General features: G+C 46.7%; 1 protein-coding gene across 1 annotated transcript in view; it reads right to left on the bottom strand.

The window, feature by feature from the left end:
- The window catches only part of SRRM4 (serine/arginine repetitive matrix 4), a 158039-nt gene extending 148562 nt beyond the window's left edge, over positions 1-9477 (bottom strand). The window contains exon 1 of the mRNA XM_063143782.1: positions 9347-9477. Within this exon, the coding sequence (XP_062999852.1) occupies positions 9347-9477 (131 nt within the window). The remainder of the gene's footprint in view (positions 1-9346) is intronic.
- Between the last annotated feature and the right edge of the window lie 12714 nt (positions 9478-22191).

Here is a 22191-nt window from a genome sequence, read left to right as displayed (position 1 = left end):
GCAGCCAGCATGGAGGGAACCTCCCCGGCTGCCTCTCCAAGGTTAGAAAATTGACCTCGGAGCTGGCTGAAACAACTTGGCATGTTTAGCTTGGAGAAGAGAAGATTGAGGGGCGACATGATAGCACACTTCAAATGCTTGAAAGGTTCTCACACAGAGGAGGGCCAGGATCTCTTCTCGGTCCTCCCAGAGTGCAGGACATGGAATAACGGGCTCAAGTGACAGGTTAGCCAGATTCCGGCTGGCCATCAGGAAAAACTTCCTAACTGTTAGAGCAGTATGACAATGGGACCAGTTATCTAGGGAGGTTGTGGGCTCTCCCATACTAGATGGACAACCCTCTGTCAGGTATGCTTTAGGGTGGATTCCTGCACTTAACAGGGGGTTGGACATGATGGCCTTATAGACCCCTTCCAACTCTACTATTCTATGATTCTATGACAGGGAGGGCCTTTTCAGAAGACAATTTAAACCCTGCTGGTTAAGGCTTTTGGTTAAGCAGCAGGATTTAAGGCGTTTTGTGTGATGCATTTTGCGGAACCCTGCTCCCTCACTAACCACCCTTGGACTGTCTGCAGTGGGTCTAACCATGGCTTAACGTGTTGTGTGTGACAGCACAGCTTGTGGTTAGTGCTAACCCCAGAGAACCACAGTTTTGCTAACCACAGAGCCAGAAGTGTCGCTTGAACAGGCCCAGAGTGTTCTGGTAGGCAGGGAGGGGAGGAGACCTGAGAGACCAGGATATGAGTTATCCAGAGCATTCTCCAACCTCCTTACCTGCCCTCCAAAGGACCCTCGCTTAGAGGGGTTGAAAATCCCACCTAGTGAAATTACAGGCCATTCAAAGTCAGGGAGGCAAAGGTCACCTCTGCTGCTCCTTCCGCCCTTCCAACATTAGCCCAGCAGGGCATAGGAATCTTGGAAGCCTCCAAGTCTGGGGGCTTCCAAGCAGTGAGGGACAGTAGGATTGCACCCTTAATGTCCTATGTAATCACTCTGTGTTCCAAAAGCCCGAAATCTTTTGGCTTTTAAATGGGCGCAACTTGCCTTTGAACCGCGTTGACAATGTGGTTACAGTTGCAAAGCATTATTCAAAGCAACACCAAGAAAAGTTCTTAAATACAATGCTTTTGGTTTTAAGCTTCTCAGCATTTACAACATAATCCTCTGCGTGTTTACTAGGAAGTAATCTCATGGTGTTCAGGGCAGCTTACTACCAGGAAAGTGTGCATACAAGGATTGTCATTTTAACCATATATATTAATAGCAAACACATTCCTCAAGTGTGGATAAGAATGAGAGGCAGTGTGGTGTAGTGGTTAGAGTGTTGGACTGGGAGTCGGGAGATCTGTGTTCTTGCCCCCACTTGGCCATGGAAGCTCACTGGGTGACTTTGGGCCAGTCGCAGACTCTCAGCCAAACCTACCTCACAGGGTTGTTGTTGTGAGGATAAAATGGGGGAGGAGGAGGATTATGTACGCCACATTGGGTTCCTTGGAGGGAAAAAAGGCGGGATATAAATGTAATAAATAAATAAATACTTCACAGGGTTGTTGTAAAGGAAAAAATTAGGGTGACCAACTGTCAGGATTTCCCCGGATTTGTCCTGGTTTTTGTTCTTTCCATGGTGTCAGGGGGGATTTTCTATAATTTTCAATAATGTCCTGGAATGATACACCTTCCTCTTTAAGGCTGCTATTAGCATGGCAGGAGGGAATGACATGCTTTCTTGAGGCACATCATTCCCCCACCCCGAGCTCCAATTGAGGTCTTAAAGGGGAAAGTGGGTCATTCGTGGACATTATAGAAAAGGCCCCAATTGGAGTGGATGGTGGTGGTGCAGAATGAAATCCTTTCCCCTCCTCCACTCCAATCGGGTTCTTTAAGGTGGCGGGGGAATAACGTACTTTCTGCAGGACTCAGAAAGCTGCTTCCCCCCCCCCACACACACTAGGTGTCCTCTTTTTTGGTTTCCCAAATATGGTCACCCTAAAAAAATGGAGCTAAACCCCAGTTACTGAACCTTTCTCAGTTTAGAATAAAACAGTTTTAGTTGCAATTGAAACTGAGCCATCCCAAAACATCATTGCATGACTTGCACCCGTGCTCGAGATGTGTAACTGAGTTCACACCCATTCAGCCACTGTTGTTTGGATTCTCTGGCTCTTCCTTTACATTCTCCTTTCAGTGTGTGTGTGTGTGTCCTCGGGCCAGAGCCCTGTATCATGGCTTTTGTTGGCCGATGCTGCTGTTATCAAACACCATGAATATTGATGGGGATCACATAACGCCTATACTGTGCCAACTGCATTGGTTACCAGTGCACTTCCATGCCCAGTTCAAAGAGCCAGTGTGGTGTAGTGGCTAAGGTGTTGGGCTGGGAATCAGGCGATCCGGGTTCTAGTCCCCACTCAGCCATGGAAACCCACTGGGTGACTTTGAGCCAGTCACAGACTCTCAGCCCAACCCACCTCGCAGGGATGTTGTTGTGAGGATAAAATGGAGAGGAGGAGGATTATGTACACCACCTTGGGTTCCTAGGAGGAAAAAAGCAGGATATAATAATAATAATAATAATAATAATAATAATAATAATAATAATAATAGAGAAGGAGAAGCAATAGCCATTGGTGACAATGGTGGTGAGACTCACTGAAGGAGAAGTGCTCTTTGAGGGTCTCTTGGCCAGGGACCTTCCAAAAACTGGAGATGGCATTACTTTGGAGGCCATCTAGTCCTCTCTCACCCCCTGCTCAGTGCAGGAATTCCAGAGCTGTGGCACTCCCCAGGAGATGGCCAGCCAGCCTCTCCTTGAAGTTTCTCCAAATGTTCCCCTGAAATGTGCCCTCCCATAACTTTAGATCTAGTCCTATCCTCTGGGGTGGAGGACCAATCCAAATCAAGACTCAGATCCAAGGCGAAGCGGATGGATTCCAAATTGGAAAAAAGGTGGGATATAAACGTAATAAATAAATAAAGTGCTGGTTCTGACCTTTAAAGCCTTAAACAGTTTAGGACCAAATGACTTGAAGGGGAATAGACTTCACCTATATCAGCCTGCCTGCACTTTAAGATCAGAAAGCGAGGTCCTTCTCATTCGCCCACCTGTGAGAGCAATTAGGTAGCAGGTCATAAATGAGAGAGCCTTCTCTGCAGTGGCCCCAGACCTTTGGAATAAGCTGCCATCAGAGGTCTGCCATGCTCCGTCATTGCAGGCTTTTAAGAAGGACTTGAAAGAATATGAAATTACCGTGGCCTTCTCTTGACTGCTGTTATTACTGTTGTTGTTGGTTTCATCGTTGGCTTTTATTACTGTTTTTATTGCTCTTTTATTGTGCTTATGTTTGCATCCCTTTTAATATTTTAACTGTTTTTTAGGTGTTTTATTGTTGCGAGCTGCCTTGGGACGGCTTTGGCTCTGAAAGGCAGCCAAAGAAGTTTTAAATAAAGAAATAAGTATTAGTTACTTCTTGGCACGTTAGAGAAACATGGTTTCATCCCACGCCACAGGCTAGGCTTAGTAGTCCAACACCGACCCACGTTAGGGATAATGGTAGAAAAACAGTCAAGGTGACCCCTGGGACTTCTGCCAGGTGAGATTTGCTCTGGATTAAAGTAATCCAAATTGGTAAAAAAAAAAAGAGAGAGAGAAAGAGGAAAGAACTGGATGTCATGAACAAGCCCTACGATTCAATATTCCATTCCCTGTACATTAACCTGACAGCTGAAAGCTGGAAAGGAACTGCGATTCGACAATGAGATCTCGGCCCTGCTGCAGTCTTTGTTACAGCAGACGCAGGCGGTCATATTAGCTCCTCCTAAGCGTGTCTTGTTATCGGGCGGAGGGCGTCGCTGTATCACTGCCCCCGGAACAGCCTGCAATCTTCTTCGGCGGAGATTGGCAAAGCCACCCTAGAATAGCATGCCAGGAAAGCCAAGGAGCGGTGCTGCGTTCTCGCTAGCAGCTTGGCTAGCCAGAGCAAGTATTGATCACAACTGCTGCCTGCCTGAACCGCCCTGCTCCAAAGGAGTGTCTAAAGCAAGATCAGAAATATGTCAAGCAGGTTTAGATGCAAGGAGACGGGAGAGGCACCTCTTAGCTAAGACTTGCGTATGGTGACATTACAGCGGATTCTCAACATTAGGCAAACATGTGGCCCATTTTCTCCACCACCTATGTAAATTAGTTTACCAGGTCATTTGGTTAACCAAACGTTGCTCTGGTTTGAAGTTCATAAAATCAAAGAATAGTAGAATTGGAAGGGGTCTCTAAGGCCATCGAGTCCAACCCCCTGCTCAATGCAGGAATCCACCCTAAAGCATCCCTGACAGATGGTTGTCCACCTGCCTCTTGAAGGCCTCTAGTGTGGGAGAGACAAGTTCTTTCCTTCCTTTCTTAAAGGAGGTATTTTAAAGATTTTCAAGCATTGACCATGTTCAGGCGCTAAGCATTTTGAGCTAAATATCATAGCTTAGTGTGTCGTGTGAACCATTCCTACCCATGGTGGCTACATGACCATGGTTTAAACTGAGAGCCAGTGTGGTGCGTTGGCTAGAATGTTGGACTGGGAATCAGGCGATCCGGGTTCTAGTCCCCGCTCGGCCATGGAAACCCACTGGGTGATTTTGGGCCAGTCACAGACTCTCAGCTCAGCCTACCTCACAGGGTTGTTGTTGTTGTGAGGATAAAAATGGAGAAGAGGGGGATTATGTACGCCATCTTGGGTTCCTTGGAGGAAAAACGGCAGGATATAAATGTAATAAATAAATAAATAAATAAATAAATAAATAAATACACTCACTATTTGCTGCTGTGTGAACCATGACTAAGGCCATAGCTAGACCTAAGGTTTATCCCTGGATCGTCCAGGGGTCAAACCTGTTCATCTAGGTGACACACAGGGGATCCAGTGCTCAGGCAGGGGCGAACCCTGGATGATCCCAGGATAAACCTTAGGTCTAGCTGTGGCCTAAGAGGGCCTATTCAGACAACATGCTAAGCCATGGTTTGGCTGCTATTCCTTTTGTAGCAAATGGTTAGTGAACGTGATTAAACCATAGTTATGTAGCCACCATGGTTAAGAATAGTTCACATGACACACTAAGTCATGGTTCACAAGAAATGCTAAGTCATAATGTTCATCTTAAAATGCTTAACCACCATGGCTTAGTGTGTCTGAACAGGGTCAGAGTGTTCTGTGCACCATTTCCAAACATCGTGGCTACATAAACACAGTTTAAACGCGCTCCCTAACCATTTGCTGCAACAGGGTTAGCGGCCCAACCACGGCTTAACATGTTGTCTGAACAGGATCATTAGAAATGATAAAAAATGAGGATGTAAACAATCTCTCTCTCCCCCACCAATGCACCTCGATTTACAAATACTTGAAATGAAATCAAGAGATTGACATTAAGAAATAGAGTAGAAAGGCTGTGCATAATTCCTTTCTGCAAAAGATAATGATAGGTAAACAAAGGATTTGGATGTCATGTTTATGAGCTCTGAAGGCTCCTGTCAGTCCCATACCAGTCCCGTCTGCTCTAGCCAGCATGGCGAGTCATCAGGGAGGATGACTGTGTTATCTGTACAGCACCATGTACATTGATGGTGCTATATAAATAAATAATAATAATAATAATAATAATAATAATAATAATAATAATGATAGGAATTGTAGTCTAAAACACCCGGAGGGCACCACGTTGGGGAAGGCTGATTTAGTGTGATGTTTTGTGCAGAGGAGACCTGGCTGGACATCTGCCAAGGCTTTATACCCTCAGCAGAGGCTGCCTGGGTTTCCTGCTGCTCCTCTCCACCTCTGTAACCTGCTAGTTCACCTGCCTGTCACTCCGGGCCAGGCCAGGATGGTGATGAGAAGGAGAAGCCAGGAGAATGCCACAGCCTCCTTGCTCCTTGGCTCTCTGTCTGTCAAACCAGCAAGCGGGAGTAAGGATAAGAAAGAAGGGGAGGAGTGGCAGCTGGTAGCAATGGTGGAGGGTGCCCATTGATGGCTTCTTACCCAAGAGGCCTCCAAAACCTGGAGCCAGCACAGGTTTTGCCCGATATGAAAAGGTCCCAGGTTCTCTCAAGCCATATTTGAACAGAAACGACCCTCTCAAATCTTGTTTAGCTGCAATGAGGAAGAAAATAAATCAAAGTGGGCTTTTTTGGGTGTGTGTGTGTCTGTCAATGGCTTAACGCCTGCAAAATGCAGAAGAGATGAACTGGGGCATGCCAACCTGGATGACTGGGCCCTTGCCGTGCAATCCTATACATGTCTACTTAGAGTTTATTCCTGTTGAGTGCAATGATTCTTAGCCCCAGGTCAGTGCGTGCATAGGATTGCAGTCTGAGAATGTTAGAATCTATAGTTTTGGATTGCAGTTTTTACTGGTTGCTGATGTTTTCTGGGGTTTTTGTTTTGTTTATAATAATGGTTAGTTCTTGCATTATAAACCACTTTGAAAGCCCAATAGAATGTAATTTGGGATTTTGATTAAAAATTGGAGGTTTTGATTAAAAAATACAGTCATAAAAACATGTCCAAAGCCTCAAATGCAGTCCATTATCGTTTCTAGCAGACTTCTATGTGAGGCATGAAACAACATCACATCTATTGGCTTTGCAAATATCATATATTCTCCCTCTTCAACCAAAACTAAAGAGCAGACTCAAGCGACATATAAAGTTATTCTTTAGTATAGACCAGAGATGACATTATTTATCAAAAGCATTTTTTTTTTTACCCACCAAAAAGAAAACTCCCAGAGTGACAGTCTCTGCCCTTGGGCTTACAATTTTAAAGACATGATATGCAAGGAAAAATGGGTGCGGAGGGAGGAGGAAAACAAGCAAGTCCAGGCACCAGGTCTTAAAAGTTACAGCTCTTATAACAATGAGCTGGAATGGAAACAGATGGATAATATCTGCATTTTGGGGATTCACTATGCGCTCTGGATTCTAGACCAGCAGCACACTGCCACACCATGCAAAACACACACACACACACACACTTTTGATAACAGATTCTATAAGGAAGTCAACATCTTTCACTTCATAGATATGGAACATTTGCCCTCAGAAGTTATTCCTGTTAGTGCTGGTGGCCTGTTGAGATATGAAACTGCTTTCCGAAAGCCCCACTCAAGAAGCAGATGGACGGGAGTCGTTTGCCTTTCCAGAAAGCAAATGAGAAAAGTGACACAGGCACACATTTCTGTGAAATACACACCACCAAGTCTCACAGTTCTCTTGGCAAGTGAGCAAAACTTTTTCACTCCATTTTGATTAAAATTTGAAGGGCTACCAGAGCCAGAGTGAGTTGCTTCCTGGTCCTGCAGGCAATACCTGAAAGACGCCGGAGAGTTATTCATGCATGCTCTTATGAATATGCCCAGGTGGGTCCTCCGCTCCAGCCATGCAACCAGTTGGGGGGACGGACAACTCTGACAAGTGATGAAACCAAAGCCCAGTGGAGGCTGGTGTCTCCGATGTCAGTGGGGCCGGAAGACCGCTCCAGGTTTCAGTCACAACCAGTCAGGACTCTAGAAGAACTATCCAACCACTTCAGAGTCCTGACTGCTGTGCACCTTGAAGAGCTCCTTCTGTCTGAAATCCGGATTCACCACCCCACTGACAATCGAGCCACCAGCCTCTGCTGCCAAAGGTGGCACAAAAGTTGACACTTGGAATGGGGTGTATCCCGGGGGGGAGGGGAGAGAAGAGTACAAAGAGGTGAAGATTTTTCTTGAGCTCAGGTGCTTCTAGACCTTACAAGCCACTCAGCAAGAGAGAAAAATTCTTGCACTTATCCTCACTAATCAATACAATGATCTGGGGGGAAAAGCACACAGAGTGTCACCCCCATAGGTCTGTATCTCAGCTCTTTTGGACATCCTTCTGGTTTAGTGCAAAGGCTCAAAATCACAGCACTCTTTAGAGCCAGTGTGGTGTAGTGGTTAGAGTGTTGGACTGGGGCTCGGGATATCTGGGTTCTAGTCCCCCCAACACACACACACTCAGCCATGAAGTTCACTCGGTGACTTTGGGGCCAGTCACTGGCTCTCAACTTACCCTACTTCACAGGGTTGTTGTGAGATTAAAAAAGGAGAGGAAGAGGCGATTGTAAGATGCCTTGGGCTTCTTGGAAGTAAAAAGGTGAGATATAAATGTAATCACCACCACCACCATCATCCCAGTGTGGATATGCCCCAAGTTGTGGCTTAGGGCATATAAGAAAATCTTGTTTATTTATTTAATAAATATAGAGTCTTCCTTCCAGCCCAAAGGGTTGAAGTGTGTGTGTGTGTGTGTGTGTGTGTGTGTACATCCCACCCTTCACGGTCACCTTCACCTCTAGATCTTGCTCCTTCTAAAGGTCACAGCACCACAAATGAGGGACCTCTTTGCGCTTTTAAGAGCTCCAGTTCTTCATCCCTTCTGGCTCTTACAAAGTGATACAAAGGAGGGATCATTCCGTATTCCCCCCCTCCCCATACACAGTCCCTACTGTATACGTTCTGTATTTAGAGGGGCAGCCATAATCCATTTTAGTGATTACAAAACCAGGGCACAGTTGTTTTTCCAGGCGTGTTCCTTTCAGTGTATTGCCCACCACCCCGTGAATGCCAAGAGGACGGGAGGGTTGGATGTAACACTACATTAAAAAAAAACTAATGTTCAAGATGGCATTAAAAGGAAACTCAAATTCAGATCCATCAAAGTGCAGATACACCACGGGTCAAACCATCCCTGCCCTGAAAAGCCAACCAAAATAAACAACAACAAGGAGAACCACAACAATGACATATTCACAGACCCATCTTTTACATGCACCTTCAGACTCTAGTCGGGTGGGGGTGGGGGGGTCGGGTTGTTCTCCTGCAGCCCGGCAGATCTAGGAAAAGTTTCCATGTTTTCTGAGCCCACCTCCGCCTTCGCATGAGATGCCCGGCACCCCACCCGCCTGCTCCTCTGGTCTCCCCACCCTTCACCCCAGGATTGGGGAAGTTCTGAGCTGCAAGAACATCAGAAGAGCCACGCTGGATCAGGCCCAGAGTCCACCCAGCTTTCTGTTGACACGGTGGCCAACCAGCTGCCCCCGGAAAACCCACAAGGAGAACCGGGGCACAATAGCACCCTCCGGGTTGTGCCTGCCCCCAGCCGTGCTGGGGCTACATCTCCCATCATCCCCAACCAGCATGGCCAACAGGGGAGTTGTACTCCAAGGCATCTGCTGGAAAGGAAGCTCGCCCCGGGGACCGTGCAAACCCGGCTGCAGCCCTGTGGCGGCAGGGTGCGTGGGGCCGCGGGGTTGAGAGGGGGTGGGGGTCCGTCCCTTACCTGGCCAGGGGCTTGCGGGCAGTGATACTGGCCACGATCACGCTGCCGGGTCTCGGGGTGGCCACGGCTTTGAAAGTCCCTTGCCAGAACTTCTCGAACAGCTGCTTTTCGCCTTGGTGGACGCTCGCCATGGCTGGGGGTATGCTCTCCAAGGTCCTGAAACGGGCTACATCCAAAGAAGACGGCGGCGGGGTGGCGGGGTGCGGGGGTGGGGTGGGGGATTGGATCTCTCTCAGCCGGCGGGCGTCCGGCCCTTAGGAGGAGGAAGCGGGGTGTTGGGATGCTTGCCCGGATCGGGGACACCCGGCACAAGTATACTACGGGGGCGGGTGTCCTCCGAGTCGTGTAATGTAGAAGGTGGGGGACGGGACGCGCCTCCGTCTGCTTCTCGATCCGGCTGTGCGTGCGCCTTGGCCGAGGCGCGCTCCGTTTTGTCTCCTCCACAACGTGACGTGCAAACGGGGGCTGGTCAATTTCAAGAGCGCTCGCGTCCCCCCTTCCTTCCTTCCTTTCTCTCCTCCTCCTCCTCCTCCTCCTCCTCCGTCTGCCTCAAAACACATAGACACACAAAAGACAGCCGCTCCTGCCCAAATCAGCATGACAAAAGGCGGCTAGCCCCGGGGGCCAGCCGGTCGTGTGCCTGTCAATGGCCTGGAGTGGTGGGGGTGGGGGTGGGGGGGGGAGGGAGTGGAGGAAGGGGGGGGAGGAGAAGGGAGCGAGGCGCTGACTCAGAGAGGAGATTGAATTGAGGAGGGGAGGGAATGAGCGCAGGCAGGCAATCCCCCTCCCAGCTGCGTGTACGCTCGGGGAGGGAGGCTGAAGTGGAATAATCCTAATTAAATAACTCCCCCACCCACCCCGCGCGAACTCTCTTTCTCTTGATGAGCAGGGTAAGAATAGCACTGCGGCTGGACGTAATGTCACTTTCAAAAGACTTGCAGTCTGTCGCAGCGAAGGAACGAGCTAGACAAAGAGTCTTGTGGCACCCTAAGGCTTAACAGGTTTGGTGTGCATGTGTGTGAAAGCCTTTGCAGACTAGAGTAGCCCACTTTGAACAGGCCTGGTGCTCTCCAGGTGTCTTTGGATTACATCTCCCATCATTTTCAGGCAGGATGGGATCTGTAGTCCAAACACATCTGGAGAGCACCAGGCTGGGAAAGACTGATCTAAGCAAGCCCCGCCCCCACCTCAATCCGAGCACCACATGTATATCTTCTCTGCCATCTGGCTTTGGGTTTTCGACACTGCCCGCTGTCCCTGATCAGTTTAGACTCTGTGGCCATACACGGCAAAGTTGGGTCTCTATCTTACTGTTAGGTCTGCTGGCTGATTAAAGACGTCTTAGTAGATTCATTGTATGCATGTTCATTTGAACCCCCGATTAAACCTGCATATATTTACATATGAAGGAGGAGGGAAAATTAGACATGGGAAAGGGGGTAGAAGCAGATTTGGATAAGGGATGCCTTACTTGCACAAGGAAAATCTTCTCATCTGTGTGAGAGAGGAGGGGGACATGGTACCTAGGGAGGTTGTGGGCTCTCCCACACTAGAGGCCTTCAAGAGGCAGCTGGACAACCATCTGTCAGGGATGCTTTAGGGTGGATTCCTGCATTGAGCAGGGGGTTGGACTCGATGGCCTTGTAGGCCCCTTCCAACTCTGCTATTCTATGATTCTACGATTCTATGATTCTATGCTGCCACTCACAGCTTTCATAAGTGTTGTATTTAAATTAACTTGCCCACGGCCCTATCAAGTTGAGGGTGAGGGGTAGAGCAAAGAGCTTTTGATAAACGAATCAAAGCCCTTGTTTCATTAAGACATGTCTACTCAAAAGGAAGTTGGTGGTAGGCGACGTTCAGCCCAAAGAGATACCCAGAAGATATCCAGGCAAAATCCCTGGCAGATTATATTTAAGTCATTTACACCTCACTTTTAACATCAGTTTTCAAAGACGGCTAACAATAAAATAAGATTATAGAAACACAGTAGAAGGTATCAGATATAGCATCTATATGGCCAATAAAAACAACAAATAGTCCCTCCAATAAAATGAACAATGGTAAAACATGTTCCAGAGTAAAGAAAAGTTTAACACTTGTTTAAATTGGGAAGGGGGTGAGGTGCCACCACCAAAAGGGCCCTGTCTATGATACCTGCCAAGCTGCAGGTGGGCAAAGAACGAAGCCTCCAGTGCTAATGTAAAACTTCAGCTGGGCTCAAACTGTAAGAGTTTTAGAAAGATCTCTCTAAATTTTGGTAGAAATGGGTAACGAAATGGCAGATGAAATTCAAAAAGACTGCCGCCTTGCTGATCACTGCAAATTGTATATCTATCAGTAGATCCAGACCTACTGTTGGCCCAGCTCTGTTCTATAGAAAAACACTCACATAGAATAGTAGAGTTGGAAGGGGCCTACAAGGCCATCAAGTTCAACCCCCTGCTCAATTCAGGAATCCACCCTAAAGCATCCCTGACAGATGGTTGTCCAGCTGCCTCTTGAAGGCCTCTAGTGTGGGAGAGCCCACAACCTCCCTAAGTAACCGGTTCCATTGTTGTCCTGCTCTAACAGTCAGGAAGTTTTTCCTGATGTCCAGGCGGAATCTGGCTTCCTGTAACTTGAGCCCGTTATTCCGTGTCCTGCACTCTGGGATGATCGAGAAGAGATCCTGGCCCTCCTCTGTGTGACAACCTTTCAAGTATTTGAAGAGTGCTCTCATGTCTCCCTCCCCCAACCTTCTCTTCTCCAGGCTAAACATGCCCAGTTGACATTCACAGTGAGAACAGCAACAGCAACTCCCCTGTAAGGAGAAACCAGCACTGCAGGCAAAGCTATGGGGATGGAAGCAACTATTTATTTATTTATTTATTTATTTATTACATTTCTATACCGCCCAATAGCCGGAGCTCTCTGGGCGGTTCACAAAAATTAAAAACATTCGAAGTATAAAACAACAGTATAAAACCATAATATAAAATACAATATAAAAGCTCAACCAGATAAAAACAGCAGCAATGCAAAATTACAAATTTAAAACACCAAGTTAAAATTTATTTATAGACTGTTCAAATGCTGGGAGAATAAAAAGGTCTTCACCTGGCGTCTAAAAGCATATAATGTAGGTGCCAAGCGAACCTCCTTAGGGAGCTCATTCCACAGCCGGGGTGCCACAGCAGAGAAGGCCCTTCTCCTGGTAGCCACCTGCCTCACTTCCTTTGGCAGGGGCTTATGGAGAAGGACCCCTGAGGATGACCTTAGGGTCCGGGCAGGTACATATGGGAGGAGGCATTCCTTCAGATAACCTGGCCCCAAGCCGTTAACTATGGGAATGTGATTTTGAATAGTCCAATGGCAAGAGAGGAGACAGACAGGCAGGCAGCCCTTCCATTCTTTGCATTAGATCTAGCTTTTCAAAAATATAGGCAGCTCCTCATGCATTTCCGATTTATCGTCATTGGCCTTAAGTGCTTTGGACATTTAGAAAAATGCGTTTTATCACCACCCGGTATTATACATCATCATCTTTTTTTCTTTTTTCTTTCCAAAAATGGAAACAGTTCGGGGGATAATTCCCTTTGTTTTCCCATCCTTGGAACACTGAAGGAGAAAATTAATAAAAAAGACACCCAGGGAAAGCAACAGCATCCATTCCAAAGCACTGACACTTCAGAGACTAATGGGGTTCAGGCAGGCACTGGTGTAGGCAATGCCTGACTTCATTAGCTTGAGAGAGAAAAGTGCAGGCGGCTGTGTAGGCCCATTAGGAGAAAGCCAAATGGAGACAGTAATATACCTTGAAGGGGGGATCCAGTCAGCAGTATCCAAGCATGGACTGAGCTCCCACCCGATCTGCTGCGCAGGGAGGACCCCCCTGCTTGTGCAACGAGGAGCTGGCAGTTCAAAAAGCAACCCTGGAAACAAGCAGAAAACATGTTTCTGGATCAGGGCAGGTGATCTGAGCTTCTTTCTGCAAGCTCCGCTGATCGTGTTCAGAGCGTGTTCAGAGGAGGGCAACCAGGATGATCAGGGGTCTGGCAACAAAGCCCTATGAAGAGAGACTGAAAGAACTGGGCATGTTTAGCCTGGAGAAGAGAAGATTGAGGGGAGACACGATAGCACTCTTCAAATACTTGAAAGGTTGTCACACAGAGGAGGGCCAGGATCTCTTCTCGATCCTCCCAGAGTGCAGGACATGGAATGACGGGCTCAAGTTAAAGGAAGCCAGATTCCAGCTGGACATCAGGAAAAACTTCCTGACTGTTAGAGCAGTACGACAATGGAATCAGTCACCTAAGGAGGTTGTGGGCTCTCCCACACTGGAGGCCTTCAAGAGGCAGCTGGACAGCCATCTGTCAGGGATGCTTTAGGGTGGATTCCTGCATTGAGCAGGGGGTTGGACTCGACGGCCTTGTAGGCCCCTTCCAACTCTGCTATTCTATGATTCTATGATCAGCAACTAGGGATGGATGGATGTTGTAAAATCCATCCCAGCTGTGTTCCGTGGATTGTCCGGTAGCTTCCATTCCATCATTTACAGAATCCAATTTTTTTAAAACCAAAATTGCATACTACCTGTGCTAATACAGGTAATAATACAGGTAATAACATCTAAGGTCCTCCTCCGGGTGCCTACTCTGAGAGAGGCTCGTAGTGTGGCAACGAGGGACAGGGCCTTTTTGGTGGTGGCCCCCAGACTATGGAACGATCTCCCTGACGAGGCTCGCCTGGCGCCAACGCTGCTATCTTTCCGGCGCCAGGTTAAGACTTTCCTCTTTGCCCAGGCATATGGTGGCACATCTTAATCACCCACATGTTTAGTTTTTAAATGGTTTTTAATGCTTTATGTGTGTATGTTCTGTGTTTTAGGATTTTAAATTTTGTATACTTGTTTTAATCCTAATTTTAGAATTTCTGTAAACCGCCGAGAGAGCCCTGGCTATGGGAGTGGTATATAAGTGTAATAAATAAATAAATAATACACAGCAGCAAATGCAGTAAAGTGCATTCATTAATGTGAATTAGCACTATTGTGCAATGGCGCAACCCACCCACCCCATCTGTGTTCTACGGATTGTCCGGTAGCTTCCATTACGCCATCCACTCTTTGACGGAATCCCTTTTTTTAAAAAAAACCAAACAAATCAAATTTCATTCTACGTGTGCTAATACACAGCAGCAAATGCGGTAAAGTGCATTAGTTAATGTGAACTAGCACTACTGCGCAACAGCGCAACACTCCCCAGTGAAAAAGCACTTCACATGTCCGCAAAATCCATGTGACTCAGGAAAAGCTGGTCTGCTACAGAAACTGCAGGCGGGATTCATAGAAATCTGAACTAATTTGAATCTCTCGTGGATTTCTCTGACACCCCTACCTGCATGGTTTTGGAAATGAGTGTTTCCATTCGTTTCAGGTAGGGTTTTTTCCTTAGAACTACTAGCTCTGTGTTGCATGAGTGGTGGGTCCCATTCGCTTGCAGACAGTGTTGGTTACTGCCCAGCGGCATGGTGCCTTCCGTCGGCAACATTTCTCTCCTCGTCCTCTTCCCCTTCTCCTGCTTGACACATTAAGCCTGATAAGAATTCTACTTGTTCTAGTTCTCAATTCTGCTCCATCATGCAGAATTCATGCAGAAGATGGATCAAGTCTGCTCCGTCTTCTGCATAGCAGCCTTTCAGTCATTCAAAGACCGCTCTCATGTCTCACCTTAACTTTCTCTCCTCCAGGCTGAACACACCCAGCTCTTCCAACTGATCTTCAAAGGTTTCCAGACCTCTCACCATCCTGGTGGCTCTTCTCTGGACATGCTCAATGTCCTTCTTGCCTTTGTGCTTTTGGATTTTAACCTGAATGGGTCCAATGCTGATAATAAAGAGAGAGAGAGAGAGAGAGATTACATTTTAGAGCAGCTGCTAGCCCTGATGGCTATCTGCAACTGCAAATGTAAGATACAGGCCTTAGCTAGACCTAAGGTTTATCCCGGGATTGTCCCAGGGTCATCCCTGTTCATGTAAATGACACACAGGGGATCCCGAGAGCAGGCAGGGACGACCCCGGATGATCCCAGGATAAACCTTAGGTCTAGCTAAGGCCACAGTAGGCCTATGTACACCAGTTGCTGTGGAACATGGCTGGGAGGGTGCTGTTGCTCTCATGTCCTGCTTGTGGGTCCCTGGTCAAGAGCTGGTTGGCCACTGTAGGAATAGAATGCTGGACTAGATGGATTTTTGGTCCGATCCAACATGGCTCTACTTATGTTCTTAATTTTTAAAGAAAAAAAATCTAATCTGTAAAGCATTTAAGCTTTCTGGGTGTTTATTGGAAAGTTTTATTGCACAACACTGCTGTAAAATCTGTCACAGCTATGATGTGATTGCTAAGCGAAGGAAATGCTACAGTCTAATAAAACACATTCTAATCTTTTCCCCCTTAACCTCTTCCCCACGTGGGAAGTACTTTCTTCTGCTTGGAAAAATCTTTCCCATTCCCCCCCCCCCCAGCAAAGTTCCTTACTCCTTTTGATGTTATTTTGGGATTGGTTTAGGGTTAGGGAATGGAGAGCTGGTGGCCCTGCAGGTGTGGTTGGCAGGGGTTGATGGGAACTGGCATCCAACATGATGGGATTTGTACTTTGCTCAGCCCTTTTTAACCTGAACAAAAATGTTAATGCCAAGTTTATCTTTTTGTTGTTGCTGTTCTAGCAGGAAGGAGTTTCCTTTACAGAAATCGCCTCAATGATCTCCTTTCTCCTGGCCTTCAGGAAAAATTGGAAGGACTATCTATTTATAAAGATGTTTGGATAGGCTGCTGGAGGGTTTGATGGAATGCTGGAACTTAATATACATGACTCAGTTTTTCTATTGCTATATTGTCTGATTAATGCAGTTCAACTATGCTTTTATGTAAATAGTCTGAGCACATGGACAGGCAGAATATACAAGAGCAATCCTATGTTCCCTGGTTGAGCATCACAGGGGCCATAAGATAGTGAGGGTTCCCTGCTCTGATTTCAGAAGGGGGGGTCAAAGATCTAACTCCCCCTCCAGCAACACCTTGCAGCCTACTTGGAAAGAACCATGCTGGCCACCCTCTGAGGCTGGAATAGCAACTGTGGAGGAAGAGGAAAGGGTTAGGGTGGGTGGGTGGTGGGTGACCAGGATATGAATTATATTGAGCCCCCCTTTCTCCCACCAAAACATCCTCCTTAGATGGGCTGAAAGGCCCATCTAGTGAAATTTATTTATTTATTACATTTATATCCTGCCTTTTTCCCTCCAAAGAACCCATAGAGTTGTACATAATCCTCCTCCTCTCCATTTTATCCTCACAACAACAACCCTGTGACGTAGGTTGGGCCGAGAAGTTGTGACTGGCCCAAAGCCACCCAGTGAGCTTCCATGGCCAAGTGGGGACTCAAACCCAGATCTCCTGACTCCCAAACCAACCCTCTAACCACTACACCACACTGGCTCTCAGGGCGAGATGAAAGGGAGGCAAAGGTCACGTCTGGATGATCAGATGCCTCCATGTTTAGGGGTTTCTGAACTGAACTGACGTAGCTAAACCAGGAAAGAATAGAAATATAGGATATTCTTTTTTAAAGGCAAAAATCATGTGCTTTTGCTATCAGCTCCTAGAACAATGGGTACCCTTTGCAATTATTGGGTAGCCAAGTTCATTTTGCCACCTAGCATCCCACCTTTCTGGCCAGCCAGGCACTCATGGTTCAAAGGTTGTGCATTGTACAAATGCTTGCACGAGTGGAATGTGCAACTGGTTGCACAAACATTATGGGCAAGCAGTTGCAGAACAGGTTGCACAAGCATAATGCACAACCACTTACGGAAATGTACCTTTAGTTGGGTTCTCCTCTTGTGCATGGTCTGGAACCTAGTTTCTGCTAAGAACATCAGAAGTGCCCTGCTGGATCAGACCAAGGGTCCATCTAGACCAACACTCTGTTCACACATTGGCCAACCAGCCATCGGCCAGGGATGAACAAGCAGGACATGGTGCAACAGCACCCTCCCACCCATGTTCCCCAGCAACTGGTGCTCACAAGCTTAGTGGCTCAGATACTGGAAATAGCACACAACCATCAGGGCTAGTAGCCATTGATAGCCTTTGCCTCCAGGAATTTATTCAACCCCCCTTTAAAGCCATCCAAATTGGTGGCCATCACTACATCAAGCGGTAGTGAGTTCCATAATTTAACTCTGCACTGTGTGAAGAAGTCCTTCCTTTTATTTGTCCTGGATCTCCCACCCATCAGCTTCATGAGAGGACCCCATTGGGTTCTAGTATTTCGAGAAAGGGAGAAAAACGTCTCCCTATCCGCGTTCTCCACACCAGGCATCATTTTGTACACCTCTATCATGACTCCCCTTAGCCTCCTTTCCCCCCAAGCTAAACAATCCCAGTTGTTGTAATATCATTTGCGCTTGCAGAATGGCACAATTGGATGCTGCCCGTAGGGTCTTCGTGCACAGGGGTTTGTGTGTTAGAGGGCCACGTTTATTACTTCAGTTCTGAAACCCACAGTTAACATTTCTCTTCTCCTCCGCCCTACGGCTGCCGCCATTTCATGTTTTACAACACTTTCTCCATGTTCCCGGCACAATAAACAAAATGCCACTTTGCTAACCCTGATAAAAGGAATACTTTCAGCATGTTCGGCTTCACGTTTTTAAATTCACTTAAATCAAAGCTCCATCACGACTGCAGGAATAAAATGGGATTTGTATCTCCTGCAAAATGCATTTAGTTGGGGCATAAGCACCACTTTGTTGTAGAAGAGGATAATGTATATTTTCAGTAGAAATCATAAGATGGGTGTCTGTTAGGGTGACCATATGAAAAGGAGGACAGGGCTCCTGTATCTTTAACAGTTGCATAGAAAAGGGAATTTCAACAGGTGTCATGTATGCATGTTGCACCTGGTGAAATTTCCTCTTCATCACAACAGTTAAAGCTGAAGGAGCTATACTAGAGTGATCAGATTTAAAAGAGGCCAGGGCCCCTGCAGCTTTAACTGTGGTGATGAAGAGGAAATTTCACCAGGTTCCCCATATATACCAATGACACCTGATGAAATTCCCTTTTCAATGCAACTGTTAAAGATACAGGAGCCCTGTCCTCCTTTTCATAGAGTCACCCTAGTGTCTGTAACCATGTACGTGCCCAGCCAACTGCCCAATCACTAATATATATATATTAGTCCATGCCAACCCAGGTGCTGACATCAGGCGCATTTGCCATGGATCAATTGCCACTCTCTGCACGGTCATTTGGCAGGGTGCGTGGGATTTGGGGCCCTGGACTTTGGCTGCAAGGTCCAGCTAGTAATGTAAAGATTTTGTTAAATCCATTCTATCTGCATTTCACAGATTCCCAGGCACCTTTCTTTGCATTGTCTGTTCATTGCCGGAATTGGATTTTTCTCAAGGGGAATTTCAGCAGGTGTCCTTTGTATGCATTCAGCACCTGGGCAAGAATGACACTATTGCTTTAAAATGGTTTATAACAGTAGTGGCAACCGTTGGGGTCCAGGACACACTCCGTATACAGTTTTTAAACTGTTTTCAAAGCCTCCTATTCTGCCTGGTGTAGATCTGGCCCTGGTGAAATTCCCTCTTCATCGCAACAGTTAAAGCTGCAGGAGCTATACTAGAGTGACCAGTTACAGAAGAGGGCAGCTTTAATGGTTGTGATGAAGAGGGAATTTCCCCAGGTGCTGCGTGCATACAAAGGACCCCTGCTGAAGTTCCCTTTCCTAGGCAACTGTTAAAGATGCAGAAGCCCTGTCCTCCTGTTCGTAGGGCCACCCTAAGATATGTACACAAATAGGCTAAAAAGCAGGACAGACAGCAGATCTGTAGCAAGCTTGCAGAGTGAATTTACCAAGCAGGTGCATGTATTACATTAATGCAAACTATATTAATTGCAGGGCGATATCATGTTCCCCAGACACCTCTTGTCATTTCTATTGCACATACACATGGATCAGAAAGTCATCAAGTTTCATTGCCAGTTTTATGACGCCCACCTCTGGCTCCCAACTGGGGGTGGGGAGCAGGGCAACCGTGATGCATAGAAACGATCTAGCCAGCTAGAGTGCTTTGAAAGAGCTGAGCCAAGAGATCAGTGGTTACTTGCGCCCTCTGCTGGATGCTTGAAGGTGTGCCAAAGAGGGCTCTTTCCAGCTGGAGACGTAGCAAGGCCACGTCCTCCCAAAAAAGAGCTACTCTGATTTTGCAAAAGCATGCTTGATCTTTACATTCTCATCCAGTCCACATTTTGAATCTGCTTTCAGAGATGGGACGTGCGCAGAAGCCCTCTTGACCAGAAACAAAAAAGGGCAGGGCTCCTGCAGCTTTAACTGTTGTGATAGGGTGACCCTATGAAAAGGAGGGCAGGGCTCCTGTATTTTTAACAGTTGTATTGAAAGGGGAATTTCAGCAGGTGTCCTTTGCATGCATGTAGCACCTGGTGAAATCATCTCTTCATCACCACAGTTAAAGCTGCAGGAGCCCTGCCCTCTTCTGTATCTGGTCACTTTACAAAAGAGGGCAGGGCTCCTGCAGCTTTAACTGTTGTGATGAAGAGGGAATTTCACTGGATGCTGCATGCATACAAAGGACACCTGCAGAAATTCTCTTTTATTTATTTATTTTATTAAATTTATAATAAATTTAATAAAATTTATTTATATACCTCCCCATAGCTGAAGCTCTCTGGGTGGTTTACAAAGATTTCTACACAACTGTTAGATTGTAAGCCTATGCGGCAGGGTCTTACTATTTACTGTTTTACTCTGTACAGCACCATGTACATTGATGGTGCTATATAAATAAATAATAATAATAATAATAATAATAATAATAATAATAATAATAATACAGGAGGCCTGTCCTCCTTTCCATATGGTCACCCTATCTTAACTAATCGATGCTCTCATCAAGGTTGGGAAAGGCCAAACTACATTCTTTTCTCTCTCCTGTATATCGACTGCCAAACAGTTTTACTGCATTACTCCAAAAGCAGTAGGATTATATGGACACGTCAACATACTGTGCTAGAACAAACAAGCAAATTCAGCATTGGGAGATATTAGGCAAAGGAAATGGGGGGAAAAAGTTTTAAGCTCCTTTTCAAACTCAACAAGACCGATTAATTTTATCTCTAAATTGCTACTCTGGATTTCTGGCTGTTTTTGTTTATATTGCTGTGATATTTCTCTACTTTACAGTGTGTCTTTTCTATGTTTATTTGTGCAATTACAACAAGCTTTTGCTTTGTAGCTATTATTTTAAAAGAACAGAAGATGTCAACACCAGCATGCTCCGTCTTCCTCAACCTGTTGCCCTCCAAATGAGTATGTGTTTTTTTTTACGTGGGGGTGTGGGGAACCGTGCATGCCCCAAACCTGAAGGAACACCTCCTCTCATGGCATCGGACCTGCACGTTCACATCTCCGCAGGAAGACCTTCTCCGAGGACCATCCATTTGTGAAGTGCGCTGCGCATGTGCAAAGGAGACCGGACATGAGAAAGCAAGAAGCCTTTCAGGTAGACTTCAGATGGAATCCACCTATTCCTGGCTAGCCAGCTCCTTCGAAGAAAAGCAGGAGAAATCTAGAGCAAACAAAAGAAGTATCTTGTGGAACCAGAGGGCAGTATCCAACTGGGCCGTTCTGTTTGCGCATTCTGTTAGCTATGGGCCCTCTTCTAAAAAGCAGCCAACTTATTCCAATTTTATCATACTCAGTATTGCCTGCTCAGACTGGCAGTAGCTACCTGCAGGATCAGAGGCAGTAAATGTATATATACACAGTGCTAGGGAACAAGGGAGGTTGTGGGCTCTCCCACCCTAGAGGCCTTCAAGAGGCAGCTGGACAACCATCTGTCAGGGATGTTTTAGGGTGGATTCCTGCATTGAGCAGGGGGTTGGACTCGATGGCTTGTAGGCCCCTTCCAACTCTGCTATTCTATGGTGGGAGGGTGCTGTTGCACCATTTCCTGCTTGTTCATCCCTGGCCGATGGCTGGTTGGCCACTGTGTGAACAGAGTGCTGGACTAGATGGACCCTTGTTCTGATCCAGCAGGGCTCTTCTGATGCTTTTATGTTGTTATGCCTTTACTGCAGTAATTACCAGGGCAATATCCAACTGTGTCACTCCATTAACAGAAAAGACGTTGCGCTAGCAGAAACTAAGTTCCAAACGCTGCGCAAGAGGAGAATCAAACTGAAGTTATGTTGGTGCTGGTACGGTTGTGCAAGTGGTTGTGCACAAGCATAATGGGCAACCGCTTGCGTGACAGAAATACTTGCTGGAGCTCTGCTAGCATTGTTGTAGTTTGTGGAATGACACCATTGGATCTCATTCTGCAAGGTCCAGCATTCTCTGCACCTGAAGGAGCACCTCCTCTCATGCCATCTGAGCTGCACGTTCAGCTCGCCGCAGGAAGACCTTCTCCGAGAACCATCCATTTGTGAAGTGCGCTGCTCATGTGCAAAGGAGACTGGACATGAGAGAGCGAGAAGCCTTTCACGTAGACTTCAGCTGGAATCCACGTATTGCTGGCCAGCCAGCTCTTCACTCGAGCGAACCAAAACCAGAACGTTAGTCCTGTGAAGGAAACTGGGTGGAAGCTATGGAGGTCAACGCTTGCCTCCGTTTGCACATGCAGCTGCCATTCCCCGGAAGCAGGGAGCATTGTCATGGAAAGCACGTCGGTCTCCAGGATTTTGAGGGGCACCTCTGGAAAACAGCTCAGGATTTGATTACCGTCTTCAAGTCTAATGGCTGCTGCTAAAAGCTGTTATTTCCGTGCTGCGGATC

The sequence above is a fragment of the Elgaria multicarinata genome, chromosome 18 (genome assembly GCF_023053635.1).
Source record: "Elgaria multicarinata webbii isolate HBS135686 ecotype San Diego chromosome 18, rElgMul1.1.pri, whole genome shotgun sequence".
NCBI classification, from domain to species: Eukaryota; Metazoa; Chordata; class Lepidosauria; order Squamata; family Anguidae; genus Elgaria; species Elgaria multicarinata.
The sequence above is the reverse complement of the archived record's forward strand: the minus strand, read 5'-3'. Positions and strand labels throughout refer to the sequence as shown.